Genomic DNA, 13,114 nt, shown 5'->3' with positions numbered 1-13,114 from the left:
GTCTGTTGTAGAATGGATTTCTTGTTTTCACGAAAAAAAATACAAGTAGCCTCAGTCATGTAAGTTGGGAGATGTGTGTGTTTTCTGTATGGCTGATAATTTGAACAAATCATCAGGGACCACTGCGTTTTAGAAATATATATAGTACGGTGGTGGAAGATGGGACACCTTTAGCACATAATATCTAAATATCCTGATCGTGTTTTAAACAATTAACAACGATCTATGGGAGTCGTGGGGATACGGTTTTACAATTCTTTGAATGTTCTTTGTTTACTACCAAATGCGACGAGAAAATAGAACGAAAATGTGTCCCATCTTCCCCCACCATACTATACCTAGTTTTTTTTAGCAAATATAGTTAAGTGCATTACACTTGTAGGGTGTAGTTTAGTAGCAAGGGTACACGTCTGTTATTAGGCGAACAAAATAACTTGAATTGCGCATTGTATTAAAGAGTTACTAATTATTAGATATAACTTGTAATAATATATTCGAGCCCTTAAGTATAAAATATTTAATACTGACAACTAGCGGAATGCTATACTCATTCATGCGTATCTTTTACTTTCGCGCTAAATTTATTTGTACTGGGGAGTAAGTTAAAAGTTGGGATTCTTTGACAATTCCTAAGTTTTGATAGAGATTTTTAACTCAGAACATGGATGACGTGTATTTGGAACCCAGACCTAGAATAGTTGCTTCTATGATGAAACAAAATGTCGGAAAATGCGTCACAATGATGGGAATTGTTGCTCCAGAAAAGGTGGCTTAATATTTTTTAACTTGGAATATTATAGAATTGTCAAATAATACATCCATGTTATAACTTGACAGTGAGCATGAGGTGTATGAATACACCATGTGTGTCTTGTGTATAAGAAGACACCCGTGTTATAGCTTGACAGTGAGCATGAGGTGTATGAATACATCATGTGTGTTTGGTATCTGTGTATAAGAAGACACCCATGTTATAACTCGACAGTGAGCATAAGGTGTATATCATTTCCATATTCCAGATCTCTACAGACGGAAGTTCATTCCAAATGTCAACAGAATCGGACAAAGAGATTACGGTTCTTTTAAGTTCTGGGGTAACTTTGCTTGTTTACTGTTTAAGAATATTCAAAACAATTAAAATTTTCTGCGAAAGTTTGTTAAACTAAATAGATTTGGGCACTAGTGAAGAATGGTAAATAATAGTCTAGTAAAAGTGTAAGATGCTGGTATTTAAGGATTATAAGTTAGGGGGAAGTGGTGATGATTATAAAGGTAGAGGTGATATGGGTTGGTGGTTAAAGGTAGCTGTACACAGTATCCGGAATTCGTCCGTTTTGTCCGGATTTCGCTGCCACATGCGGAATTGGACACGGGTTTGTATACGACTTCGCATGTGAATTCGCACGCCGTATACTCTGTACAGCCACCTTTAAGATTAGTTTTCACGTATAGCAGATAATGTAAGGAAGAGGATTCTTCACAAGCATAAATTACCCCCTTTTCCATTTAATAAACTAACCCCCTTTGCAGTTGAATGAACTGCTTGACGGAATAGTTGAAGTCACGGGAACCGTTGACCAACAGGAGAATCTTCACTGCGTCGTTTATCGACAATTGAACTCAAGCGAATCACTAGGTGGGGTGTGAGAGCTTTATACGGGGTAACTCATAGTGGGAACGCTGTGTATGAAACAGAACACCTGTGTTATAACGAATGTTGTTGCCCCGCCATGCGGGGATAAATAAGTTACATTCATTCATTATATCATATGATCAAGCCTTGAATCTGGTATCACTGGTTTCAAACCAAATGCCTTGACCACTGTCTTGTTTATAATATATATTGAATGAAATCCACAGTAATAAGTATTATACATGTTGCAGATATTGAAGCCTATAATGCTGCAATTAAGATGACACACAAGTTCCCAAACCTGTGTTCATATTCTCAATGAAAATGACAAAGTTATGACCACTTGTTGCGAACAATTTCACGGACAAACTAAATATTAACAACATTTATTTCAACTTTGTATTGGTTGTCACTTCTGCAATATCAGAAATATTTCATTGAAAATTCCACCATAAATCGTGGCTGTGAAAATGTTGTGTTTTTGTTTGTTTTAAAATTGGTTCTACTTTAAGTCATCTAAGTTATGTATGTTGCTCTTTGTATACCATTGTGTAGGAATATTACAAAACAATTTATTTCTTAAGTCTGTTCTGGTTTAATTTTGTGCCAATTTATAAGAATTTTTACTTCTTTTTCAAAAATGCCTAATTCAAATTCACTATGAAGGCGTGTTGTTTATTGAGATATGCCCAGCTTTCTCCAAAACTTCCATCTTTCTTAGCTTATCAGGTAATAGGAATTTTCAAAGTTGTGACTGTCATTAAGTTCCGGATATCTGTACTCTCTTCTGCCCTCTAGTGATGGCTGATGAAGAGAAAGGAACAAAGCGTTCCCTTGACAACGATGATGATGAAGAGGAATGGGTCGGTCCCATGCCACAAGAAGCTGCAAAACCAAAGAAAATTAAAGGTTTGTGATTTTGTCATTTTTTAGCGCCCTGATAAAGGAAACCTGAAAATTGTAGTAAAGCTGGTAGATTAAAAAAATGTTTAAAAACAATGAAGTTTTAACCAGTGTTTCCAAACCATTTTTTTCCAGTGTTGCCTTATGAACAAACTTATCTGGACAACATGCCCAGCTCTGATAGATATGAGCGCAGTTACATGCATAGAGACAATATAACTCACGTGGCTGTCACTAAAACTGACTTCGTGTTGACTGCAAGTTGCGACGGGCACGTCAAGTTTTGGAAGAAACAAGAACGAGGAATTGAGTTTGTGAAACACTTCAGGTTAAAAATCTATTTTTAATAGCTGACTTTTTAAGTGATTTTCTCAGAATCGTTTTTTGTTTTTTAAAACTTTGTGGTACCTTTAGATAGATCACATTTGAGCATTTCTATCCATATACAAATTTATTTTTCTGTGGTATGCTCCATTTAAAATTTTTGCTTCAACATTTTTATACCTTTTTAACTGTATTTGCGTACTGCTTAATTACAAGGGATCAGTCGCAGGCAAATTGAAAGTTATTTTGTCTTGTCTTAGAACCAATTTATATATCTAGTGAGTGGCTGAGTGCCTAATTACCCTGGGATGCCTGCAATTGGGTCATTGCTTATAATGTAAATGTACCTTTAGTTTATATAGACTGTTTTTTACCTTTAGCAAAATTTACCATAATTTATTTGTTAGTGTTACCTTACCCATGTTATGTAAATTATATATAAAAGGTTTTCTTTTATATATAATATATATTTTATATATTTTATATATAAAAGGGCCCACCTTAGCTTATACTGCTCCCTTAGTTTAATTAGGCTGAGCTCTCTCCTTTTACCATAAAAATTTTGATTTATTTCTTTCCTAACCCATATAAATAACAGGGCCCACCTTGGAGCAATCACTTGTATGTCAGTAAGCTACAACGGTGAACTTATGTGCACGGTATCTCAGGACAAAGCTATGAAGGTGTTTGATGTTATTAACTTTGATATGATCAACATGATTAAACTGGGGTAAGAAGTTGTTTATTTGAGTAGAGTTCCAATAATTGTTTAAAATTTATTACTTACAAAATCACAAGGAATTTCGCTTTTTTTGCAGTTTTGTTTTATCTGTTTTATTTTACATTTTTAATGAAAAATTTTTATGATCTGTAAAAGGATCTTGTTCGTGTATATATTTAATTATCTATGCTGCATTTTAAATCATTTTTTTGTGCTAAATTTTAATTTTTTTTCTATGTTGTATTTAAAATAATTTCTTTTTTCGCGCTGTACTTTAAATGTATATTTTTTTCTGTGCTGCATTTAAAATTTAAATATTTAGTTTCACCTTATACACCATGTACACACTCAGTATGTGTCCATTCTTCATTCTTACTTTTTTATATTTCGCCCAATTTCCCCAGGTACACACCCAGTGTCAGCGAATGGGTTTTCTCATCGGGTAGCCGAATATTTACAGTAGCTGTAGCTAAGTTTGGTGAAGGAAGTATCTTTATATATGATGGGAGGTTAGAGGGACTAAGTTTGGTATTTCTATTTGGTTTAGAAATATATATTTAACCCAATAATACTCAAGTTTTTTATTTTAATTTTTGTCTGTTTGATTCTAGAAAGTTTTTATTTCACTTTTTTAATTTTTGTTCAATTTAATATAAATATATATTCAATAATTGTTTAAGTTTTAGTTCTCAAATCCCGAATATATCTATTTTTTATTTGTGTTTCTTTTCCAGAGGAGGGGCTTCCCCCTTACATGAGGTCAAAGTTCACCAACAGGAAGTGACCTGCATAAAATACAACCCCACCTTTAAAACTGCCATATCCGCTGATAAGCAAGGAATGCTGGAGTACTGGTCAGGTGGGGATGTGGTTTAGTGATCGTAGGTTGGGTGGTGTGAATTAGTGATGTATCGAAATCGAACAGAAAATCTTTAACACCCAAGCTGTGGCACAATTGGTTAGCACGCCTATCTAATGATTATGGGTTCAAGGCTCGTTGCTACCATTGTGAGCGTATATGTCCTTGGGAAAGATACTTAATGGTAATTGTTCCAACCATTTAGGTTGTGTAAATTGTCAGCCATAAGCTGTAAGCAAGCACAAGGTGTGTAAAACAGAACATCTGTGATATACCGACTATCGTTTTCCGGCCATGCTTGGATAATTAATTTACATTCTTTTATTTATTTATATAATTTGACCCAAATACACAGGGCAGGAAGATGATTACACTTTTCCAAAATCCGTCGTAAAATTTGAATTTAAAACTGACACCGACCTTTACGAGTTGGCTCGATTAAAATGTCACGCTCAGTCGATTTCGGTCGCACCCGATGGATCAACGTTCGCTGTTATCACTTCAAATCGCAGAGTCATCGTTTTTAAATTTCTCACAGGAAAAAAATCTCGAGTTTATGACGAGTCATTAAATGTAAGTCGGTAGTTGTTAAATCTTTGGCACAATTTATTAAAATTTGTGTTGTTTGAGGTTTTTAATAATTTTTTTATCGGAAAAACGGTATCTATAAGTTAGTTTTACTTACAAGTTTTGGACATATTTTGTCAAAGTATATATTACAAGTAGGCTATACAGAAAAAAAACAACTGATTTTCAGACATTCTTTAAAATTTCTAAAAATAGAAATTAAAAATTAAAAAGTAAAAGTGAAACTGGTTTCCAGACATTTATCGAACTGCAAAGATCCAAAGCTCAACTTGCCAACATGGAGTTTGGTCGCAGGGTCGCTGTCGAGCGAGAGTTGTTGAAGAATGAATCAAGTTTGTCGTGTAATAATGTGGTTTATGACGACACAGGAAAGTTCATTCTTTACGCAACAATGCTGGGAATAAAGATAATTAATCTACATACAAATAAGTGAGAAGATTTGTTTAGTATTTGAATAAATGTTATGTATTTATTTATCCTTATGTGGCCGGCAACTTCTTAAGTTCTATCATTGGTGTTCTGTTACAGACTTTCAGTAGCCACTTATTGGTTGTCTAAAATGTGCAAAAACAATCACTTACAAAGTTAAATATGTGATGACTCGTAAGCAGACACGAGGTGTATGTGGCTAAGTTCTATCACTGGTGTTCTGTTATAGTTCTCACTAATGAGTTGTCTAAGCTGTGAGTCATACAAAAAAACAAAACAATTCCCTACAAAGTTACATACAACAGAACATCTGGTAATAACGACTGCAAGCATCACCTCATGCTTGCTTACAAGTTACCACGTATGTAACTTGATGGGTTTTGTAGTTAAATGTTTGTTTCCAGATTAAAATGGTCAAAAATAATATTCATGACAAAGAAATGAATGTGTCAACTGTTGATAGTGATAACAACTACAATACACCACAGATGCTGCAGAATGATCGGGAAAATGGAAAATATTCGGTTATTGAATATTTCTATGTTCCAAGGCTCAGTATCAAAGATGAAAGCGACGATCACGGCCGATATGAAAGCCTCGGACAACCCAGCGCTGCAAGGAACTGTATCGGACCCAACTATATTTGCTACCGCTTATAGCAAGAACAGGTTTTATATTGTAAGTGGAATACTATATTTGTTAAGAATAGAAATGATACTCCTCCTGATTTGTGTCTGTCATTCTGTAAGGTTTTGGCCTTATGACAAGGTACATTAGGGTGCATGGGCTTTAGGCCAGATGGATTATCGCAGTTATGTCTCTCGTTCCGTAACCTATATACTTTATTGAAATTAAACTATACCGTAAAATGTCTTCTGCCTAAAGGTGGCTGTACACAGTATCCGGCATGCGAATTCGCTTGCCGAGTCGTATGCAAACCCATTACCGAGTTCCGCATGCGGCAGCGAAATCCGGACAAAACAAAAAAAACTTCCGGATACTGTGTACAGCCACCTTAATGCATTAGATAAAATTTGGACCTAAACATACAATCAAGTCTAAATTAGGTTTTGTTGGGTGATTTTAATCCAAATAATCCCATACAGTCATCTTTTCAACTTATATACCAATCCTCTTCACCAATATTCCACCTACCCTGCCACCTATTAAACCTGTATACCTGTATTCAGGTTATATGTAGAAACCCCAAATAAACATTTCGTCCCACATTACCCCACCAGTTTTCCCGTATTACCCCGGATGAATCATCCACCAAAGGAACGGATCGCGATGTTTTCAACGAACGACCAAGCAAAGATGAAGTTCTTGCAGCAACGCAAACTCAAACAGAGAAAAGAGTAAGCATTATGATGTCATAATATCTAGGGTGGTTATTATGATATTCTGTTACTTCTGCTAGCATGCATAATGTAAATATTCTTTTAACAGTTTATATGAAAATGTAGTGTGTTTGTACATTACGTTTTTCATACCAGATGAGTTATTTGTGACTTTATTATATTTTAGTTTTTCGAACTAACTCTGGCCTACATATCCCTTGCCCTTGTGTAGGTCCCCATTCATATAGAATAGGCATAACTTGTTATATATGGAGTAATAGAGGGACTACTGCCTAAACGCTGCTGGCGTAGTGTCATGCTAAAACGGAGCTTACCGATATAGAATAAAATCTTACTAATGACATTAATCAATTAAATAATAATTTTCTTTAGATATTTTCAAACGCCACAATACATACTTCTATGGGTGACATTGTGTTGAAACTATTTTCCAATGAATGTCCGAAGACTGTTGAAAACTTCTGTGTTCATTCACGAGATGGTTATTACAACGGACATATATTCCACCGTGTGATTAAGGTGGGTTATGTGTTGTTAACATAGGCACCAAACCTGGGGAGGCAGGGTAGGCAGGCTTTCTCTAGAAATTCTGCTGAATTAATCAGAAAGTATTACAACTAACAAGATGCATTCCACGGAAAAACTTATCTAACTATCCCAGCCTCCTACATTTAAAAAGTTCGGTGCCTTTGGTTGTTAACATGTGTATTGTTCACCATGTATGGTGGTTTAACTGGCTTCTCATTAAGCGTGTCTGTATGCTTGTATTACCAAGTATGCAACTTAAATATAAAACCACAAACAAATTAAATTAAACTTGAAGCTCACAATAGCTCTCAGTATAATGATAAGTACTAGCAGTGCTCATATCCTCTACATAAGCACCCTTACCTTAACTACTCAGAATAACCAACATGCTGTAAAGCCGTAGTTTAAAATTGTCTTTTTTTTAACTACATATCTTAACCTAATGAATAATGGTGAATGAATTATAAATCCAGACTTAGCTCACTAGCCATTAGTATTGACGAATTTACAATTGAATACACTTTTAATTGATATATCTTAAAATGCCTGTAAAGGCCACTTATCTTAAACTAAAGATAATGATGTTTGAAACCGAACACCCGTGTTATAACGACTGTCATAACTTTCCATGTGCGGATAAATTATTTACATTCATTTATTCATATTATTAACTCTCAGGGCTTCATGTTACAAACTGGAGATCCTAAAGGAACAGGAACAGGAGGAGAGAGCATCTGGGGAGGAGAATTTGAAGATGAATTTCATCCATCTTTACGTCATGACCGACCGTATACATTAAGTATGGCTAACGCGGGTCCCAACACAAATGGGTCCCAGTTTTTTATCACAGTAGTTCCCACTCCATGGTTGGACAACAAACACACAGTATTTGGAAGAGTTAGTAGTGGAATGGAGGTTGTGCATAACATTGCCGCTGCTAAGGTTCATCCTAAGACTGATAAGCCTTATGACGATATTTCAATTATTAACATTAGTGTAAAGTGAAGTTTTTGTTGTTTCATAAACTTAACTTGGAATCAGCAATGATCTATGGCACTTCCTAAATTATCTGGCCCAGTTGGGAAAATCTGATAAAAAATTCAACTGAATAAGCAGAATATTTTATCAAGTCTGGTCTACATTTTCTGTATAAGACTTATTAAGATATAGACATACAGTTTTTAAATGTAATATTATGTCTTAAAATTTATCTAACCAAGCTGTACATGTAGTATGAGGCTTCAAACTAAATGTTTAATTTCCTTTTTTTTATTGAAACTACAACTTTTAGTTTAAAAACTGATTAATTCTTTTCTTTCTACTAAAAATTCACAATTTATCAGAATCATATTTGTCAACTTTTTCTAGTTTCTGAAATACCTTTTCACCAAAAGACAAATGGTAAATTTTAATAAAACGAAAAAGTTTCAATTACAGATCCACATTTGAATAGTTACACATTCTTAATAAATTTACAGTGGAAAATATGCATAAAAATAAAATATGAAATTGGAATTGTAACAAAACGAACGAAACGGTAAAAACTTTCAATTCTTAATCTCTTTAAATCCTTAAAAGTGTTTGCTATTTTTTACATGTGTTTATCTAACACATGAAACATTATATATTTTTAACCATGATTTTCGAAACAACTTTTTTAATATTTGCGAGAATAACTCGTTGTTGAATGCTGCTAACAGTGGATGCTCTTGTGTGAAGGGGAAACCCCCGTGACATCATAGACGCATTCACCTTTTGTGATGTCACAGTTGTCATTTGTTCCAACAATGCCATCAATTGTTCATGAATGTTCGCTGAAGCATAACTTGCAGTCACAGTTGGGTTGGCACACATGACTACAATCGATTCAAGCGCGAACTGCTGCACTGATGCGTGACGGTCGTTGATCACGAGGTCAACAAAGGTCATGTGAGCCCCGCTGTCAATCAAAACCTGCTCTAAATCAGTGTCCCATTTAAACAGATGAGTAAGGGTGAGACAAGCCATGGATTGAACCTCATGCTTCTCATGGTGAAGAAACTTCAGCAGGAGGGGAATTGATTTCTTGAAACAAAGAAGAATCTCTGATTTCAGTGTTGACCGGTTCGTTTCTGATATGTGTTGAACTACTGCAGTGGCTGGTCGGAAATTTGAACTGGCATCACCTGCTCCTGGTTGGGAAAAGGCAACTTCTTCAGCTTCGATTCCACATAATAAGTTGCCAAGAAGAAGACAAGCTTGTGTCTGTACCTCAATGTCGGTGCATTCAAAACACAGAGTTGCTGCTGGAGGATGGTGCTTGTTAAAACAGAAGAAAATTTCTGAAGCGAGACTGCTGTGTTTTGCTGGTTTTGAACGAACGGCAAAGTTTAAGAAACCGAGTAATTCAGACTTGGTTGCAGAAGTTGCGTCAGGTGAGATTAAGGTTTGTCTGAGGTACTTGACAATGTTGGAGGACTTGGTTGAACTGTGGGAGCAAATATGGATGAAACGGTCCAAGCTTGGTGGGTGGTGGGAGCATAACTTGCTGATCAACCTCATTGGGACTTCAAGGCTTCTGTGGGAGATGTTTTGGACGCATCTGTGGAGGATAAGTGGGATCATGTCTAGCTCCGAAAAACAAGCGATCACTTGTTGTAATTTTTGTTCTGATAGTTCGATAGCGAATGGAAAGCAAAGACATTGTAGGTTCTCAATCACAAGCTCTTCTAGGAGGATTGGAAGGTCCTCTTCATGAGTCTGGAGCTGTATGTTAGGACTGCTGATGAATTCATCGGATAAAAGAGCAACGAGAGACATCAGTACGATCCCGTTGCTCAGGGAGAAGAGAGGAAGAGATTTACTCGGCTCCCAAGTGAAGACTGATGTTGCAAGGGAGAGAAAAGATAAAACTGCATCTGGTGACATGAGCATTGGATCGTAAGGGTCATCACATCTCGCTGGGCCAGTTATGCGACGAGTTGATGGCAATGTCTCAGTTTCATTATCTTCCTTTATGTCAACATTGATTGCGTGTCCGAGTCGATACCATAAGGCTGTCCACGCCCCGCATGTAATGAAACCATGGACAGATTGATGATCACCTTCCGTTACAAGTTGCTGCACCATTCCAATTACACCGTCGAGTATCCCGTGCCCACTAGGGGGCAGTGTGTCCACTTCTGTGAGGTTAGAAACGGCGGAACTTATCGCGGAGAAGAATTCATCTATGCCGATGTGAAAAACAACACCGAGGTTACTCAGCTCATACACCAACCCTGCTGCACTTAATACATGGGTTGGCTGCTGAGATTGAACGAATATAGTTCCCAGTAATGCTGCTGAAGATTGAAGAAGTAACTTTGAAGGTTCAGAAGCAGAAACAGTAAAGGATGTGAAAATATTTAGCACCAGATCAATGACTTGAATCTCCATGCTTTCATGGGTGGGGGTTGAACCACTAAGTATATGGAGTAGTGTGGTTGCGACAGACTCGTTACAAAGTACTTTACACACATCAGGGTTTAATTGAGCACAAGCGTAGATAAATTTTAAACAGTTGAGACACATAGCAGAATGAGATAATAAAATAGATACAGTAGAAAGTAAAGCTGAATTATTGGTAATTAATTTGGCAATATTTTCGGTCACAATATTTTTAAATTGGCGTATTGGTAAACCTATTACTGGTATATAAGCCACAGCAGCTAGACATGATAAATATAACGCTTGTATTTCGTCAGTTCTTTTCTCAAGGTCGCTATCTTTTACAAGATCTTTAACCCAAAGATCTTTGTTCAGAGCATGTTTAAATATGACTTCAACAAGCCCACAGTTGGATAATTCTTTGTAAACTTTTGCAGCAACTGCTATGTTTTGTCCATGGTCCACACTTTCACATATAAAGATCAAACATAGCAATGTTTGGTCATGGAGGGTATGGTTATGGGTTGGTTTTGACGAGATTATTTTGGCTAAAGATCGAATAATCTTCACAGCAGAATCTCCAAATTCTCTCTGGGTGTTGACGTCTTGTTTATTGTTTACATTTTGTACGTTAAAGTCACTCGCAACATATGTGGTCAACAAAGCGACAATATCCGTCATTATTTTATTGGACCACGACCTTTTCTTCTGTGTCTCATTCTTCCAAATATGATCCAGCATCTCCAGGAATTGATTTGGAATCTCGAGTTCTTGGCAAAACCTCCACAGTAAATCTGCATCACACTTAGTAGCAAGCAGATTCGTCATAACTTTAATAATGGATCTAAAAGTAGACGCTCCACTCAGCTTTCCACCCAGAGCTTTATCCTTTGCAATTTTAATCTCTTCCAGAATTTTCCTCCGAAACTCTGCATCTGACAACAAAGTCATTGGAGTAGTAAGTTGCATATTACCCGGGTCTGTAGCATCTATGATCTCTTGCCAGTCGTCATCAGAATCTTCCACACTTTGGTCCTGCAAACTCAGCTGTTTCATGTTAGGAAGTTTTTCTTTCTCAATTTGCTTTGATTTTGTTGCCGAACTAACTTCCCGTTTCGCTGGTTTCTTAGTTTTGGTTTGAATTTGCGGTAACTTGCTTTTATTGCTCTGATTTTTAGACTTGTTTTCCTCAGTTTTATGAGTTTCCGATTTTAAAGATTTTTTCTCCTTTTCTGCTGCCGCCATTTTCTGCCGAGCTTTTCTCAATATCTTTGACCCACCCCCCTTGGAGGAAACTTGCGCTGCAATCTTCTTCTTTGCTTGCACAACCTCAGGTGTTGGTTCTTCTGTCAAAGGAACTGAAGATGTTTGTTCAAGTTGGAGAAACACTTTGTCTTTCACAAATGGATGCTTAAGTAGGAACGGCCATGTTAATCGCTTGACTGGGTTCTTGGTAAGAAGTCCTTTCAAAAATGATCTGAAATTGTCGCTCATTGATTTCAACCATTTTATATCGTCTTTTATAATGAGACTTACAAGTTGAAATATACTGTTGGTGTAAAACGGGGGTTTGCCGACAAAGAGTTCGTATAAAATACACCCCAGTGACCATAAGTCAGCATTATGGTCATATGGTTTCTCTTCCACAAGTTCAGGCGACATATAAAGTGGAGTTCCTTTAATTGAAGTCAATACCAGCGTGTTCATGCTCATAGCACGGGCAAAACCAAAATCACATAACTTCACGACACCACCTTTTCCAATGAGAATATTCTGCGGCTTCATATCCCTATGTAAGATCCTATGAGAGTGGAGATAATAAAGAGCGGATACGAGCTGACTCGCGATCTCCTGAACTTGATCCTCGGATAACTTTCCATCATCTTCAAGAATCTGAAACAGCTCCCCCTCTGCGTACTCCGTTACCACGACCACTTCTTGCTCAGTTTCAAAATTATCCAAAAGTTGGATAATATTTGGGTGTTGTAGGTCCGACATTATTTCAATCTCTTTCCGAAGGTTCCTTAAATCTTTGTCGGACTTCCCAGCTTTTGGGATAAATTTCAGAGCCACAGTGGAACCTGTGTATTTCTTGCGACCTTTGTAAACCTTCCCAAAGGAGCCTTCTCCAATCAACTCAAGTACTTGGTAATTATCCATGTTTAGTTTTACTTCATAATATCCTAGAGGAATAAATCATACAATTACAAACATTGTGGTGCTACTGCTAGTGAAGAATGCTCCCCCTACGTTATTCACTAATAACTAACCTATACACCCTATAACTACCAACCTCTAACACTTTCCACCAGTCTAATACTGGAGGATTCTTCACTATTGCCAAAATGGGATATAAATTAAAT

General features: G+C 36.6%; 3 protein-coding genes across 3 annotated transcripts; 2 read left to right on the top strand and 1 right to left on the bottom strand.

The window, feature by feature from the left end:
* The first annotated feature begins 560 nt into the window (after positions 1-560).
* Positions 561-2,354, top strand: LOC149732917 (replication protein A 14 kDa subunit-like). The gene is made up of 4 exons (XM_089883279.1): positions 561-766; positions 1,020-1,094; positions 1,531-1,636; positions 1,885-2,354. The coding sequence occupies exons 1-4, from the start codon at positions 662-664 to the stop codon at positions 1,953-1,955; spliced, it is 357 nt and encodes a 118-aa protein (XP_089739405.1). The 5' UTR covers positions 561-661; the 3' UTR covers positions 1,956-2,354.
* LOC149732916 (peptidylprolyl isomerase domain and WD repeat-containing protein 1-like) lies at positions 2,330-8,777 on the top strand. The gene is made up of 11 exons (XM_089883261.1): positions 2,330-2,542; positions 2,672-2,864; positions 3,459-3,590; positions 3,986-4,090; positions 4,316-4,440; positions 4,796-5,013; positions 5,264-5,457; positions 5,946-6,135; positions 6,699-6,815; positions 7,191-7,337; positions 8,025-8,777. Exons 1-11 carry the CDS (start codon positions 2,434-2,436, stop codon positions 8,349-8,351), a joined length of 1,857 nt encoding a protein of 618 aa, XP_089739387.1. The 5' UTR covers positions 2,330-2,433; the 3' UTR covers positions 8,352-8,777.
* Positions 8,739-12,965, bottom strand: LOC149732915 (serine/threonine-protein kinase 36-like). The gene has a single exon (XM_089883254.1). It carries the CDS (start codon positions 12,909-12,911, stop codon positions 8,967-8,969), a length of 3,945 nt encoding a protein of 1,314 aa, XP_089739380.1. The 5' UTR covers positions 12,912-12,965; the 3' UTR covers positions 8,739-8,966.
* Positions 12,966-13,114: the final 149 nt, after the last annotated feature.

The sequence above is a fragment of the Ciona robusta genome, chromosome 8 (genome assembly GCF_009617815.1).
Source record: "Ciona robusta chromosome 8, ASM961781v2".
NCBI lineage: Eukaryota > Metazoa > Chordata > Ascidiacea > Phlebobranchia > Cionidae > Ciona > Ciona robusta.
The sequence above is the reverse complement of the archived record's forward strand: the minus strand, read 5'-3'. Positions and strand labels throughout refer to the sequence as shown.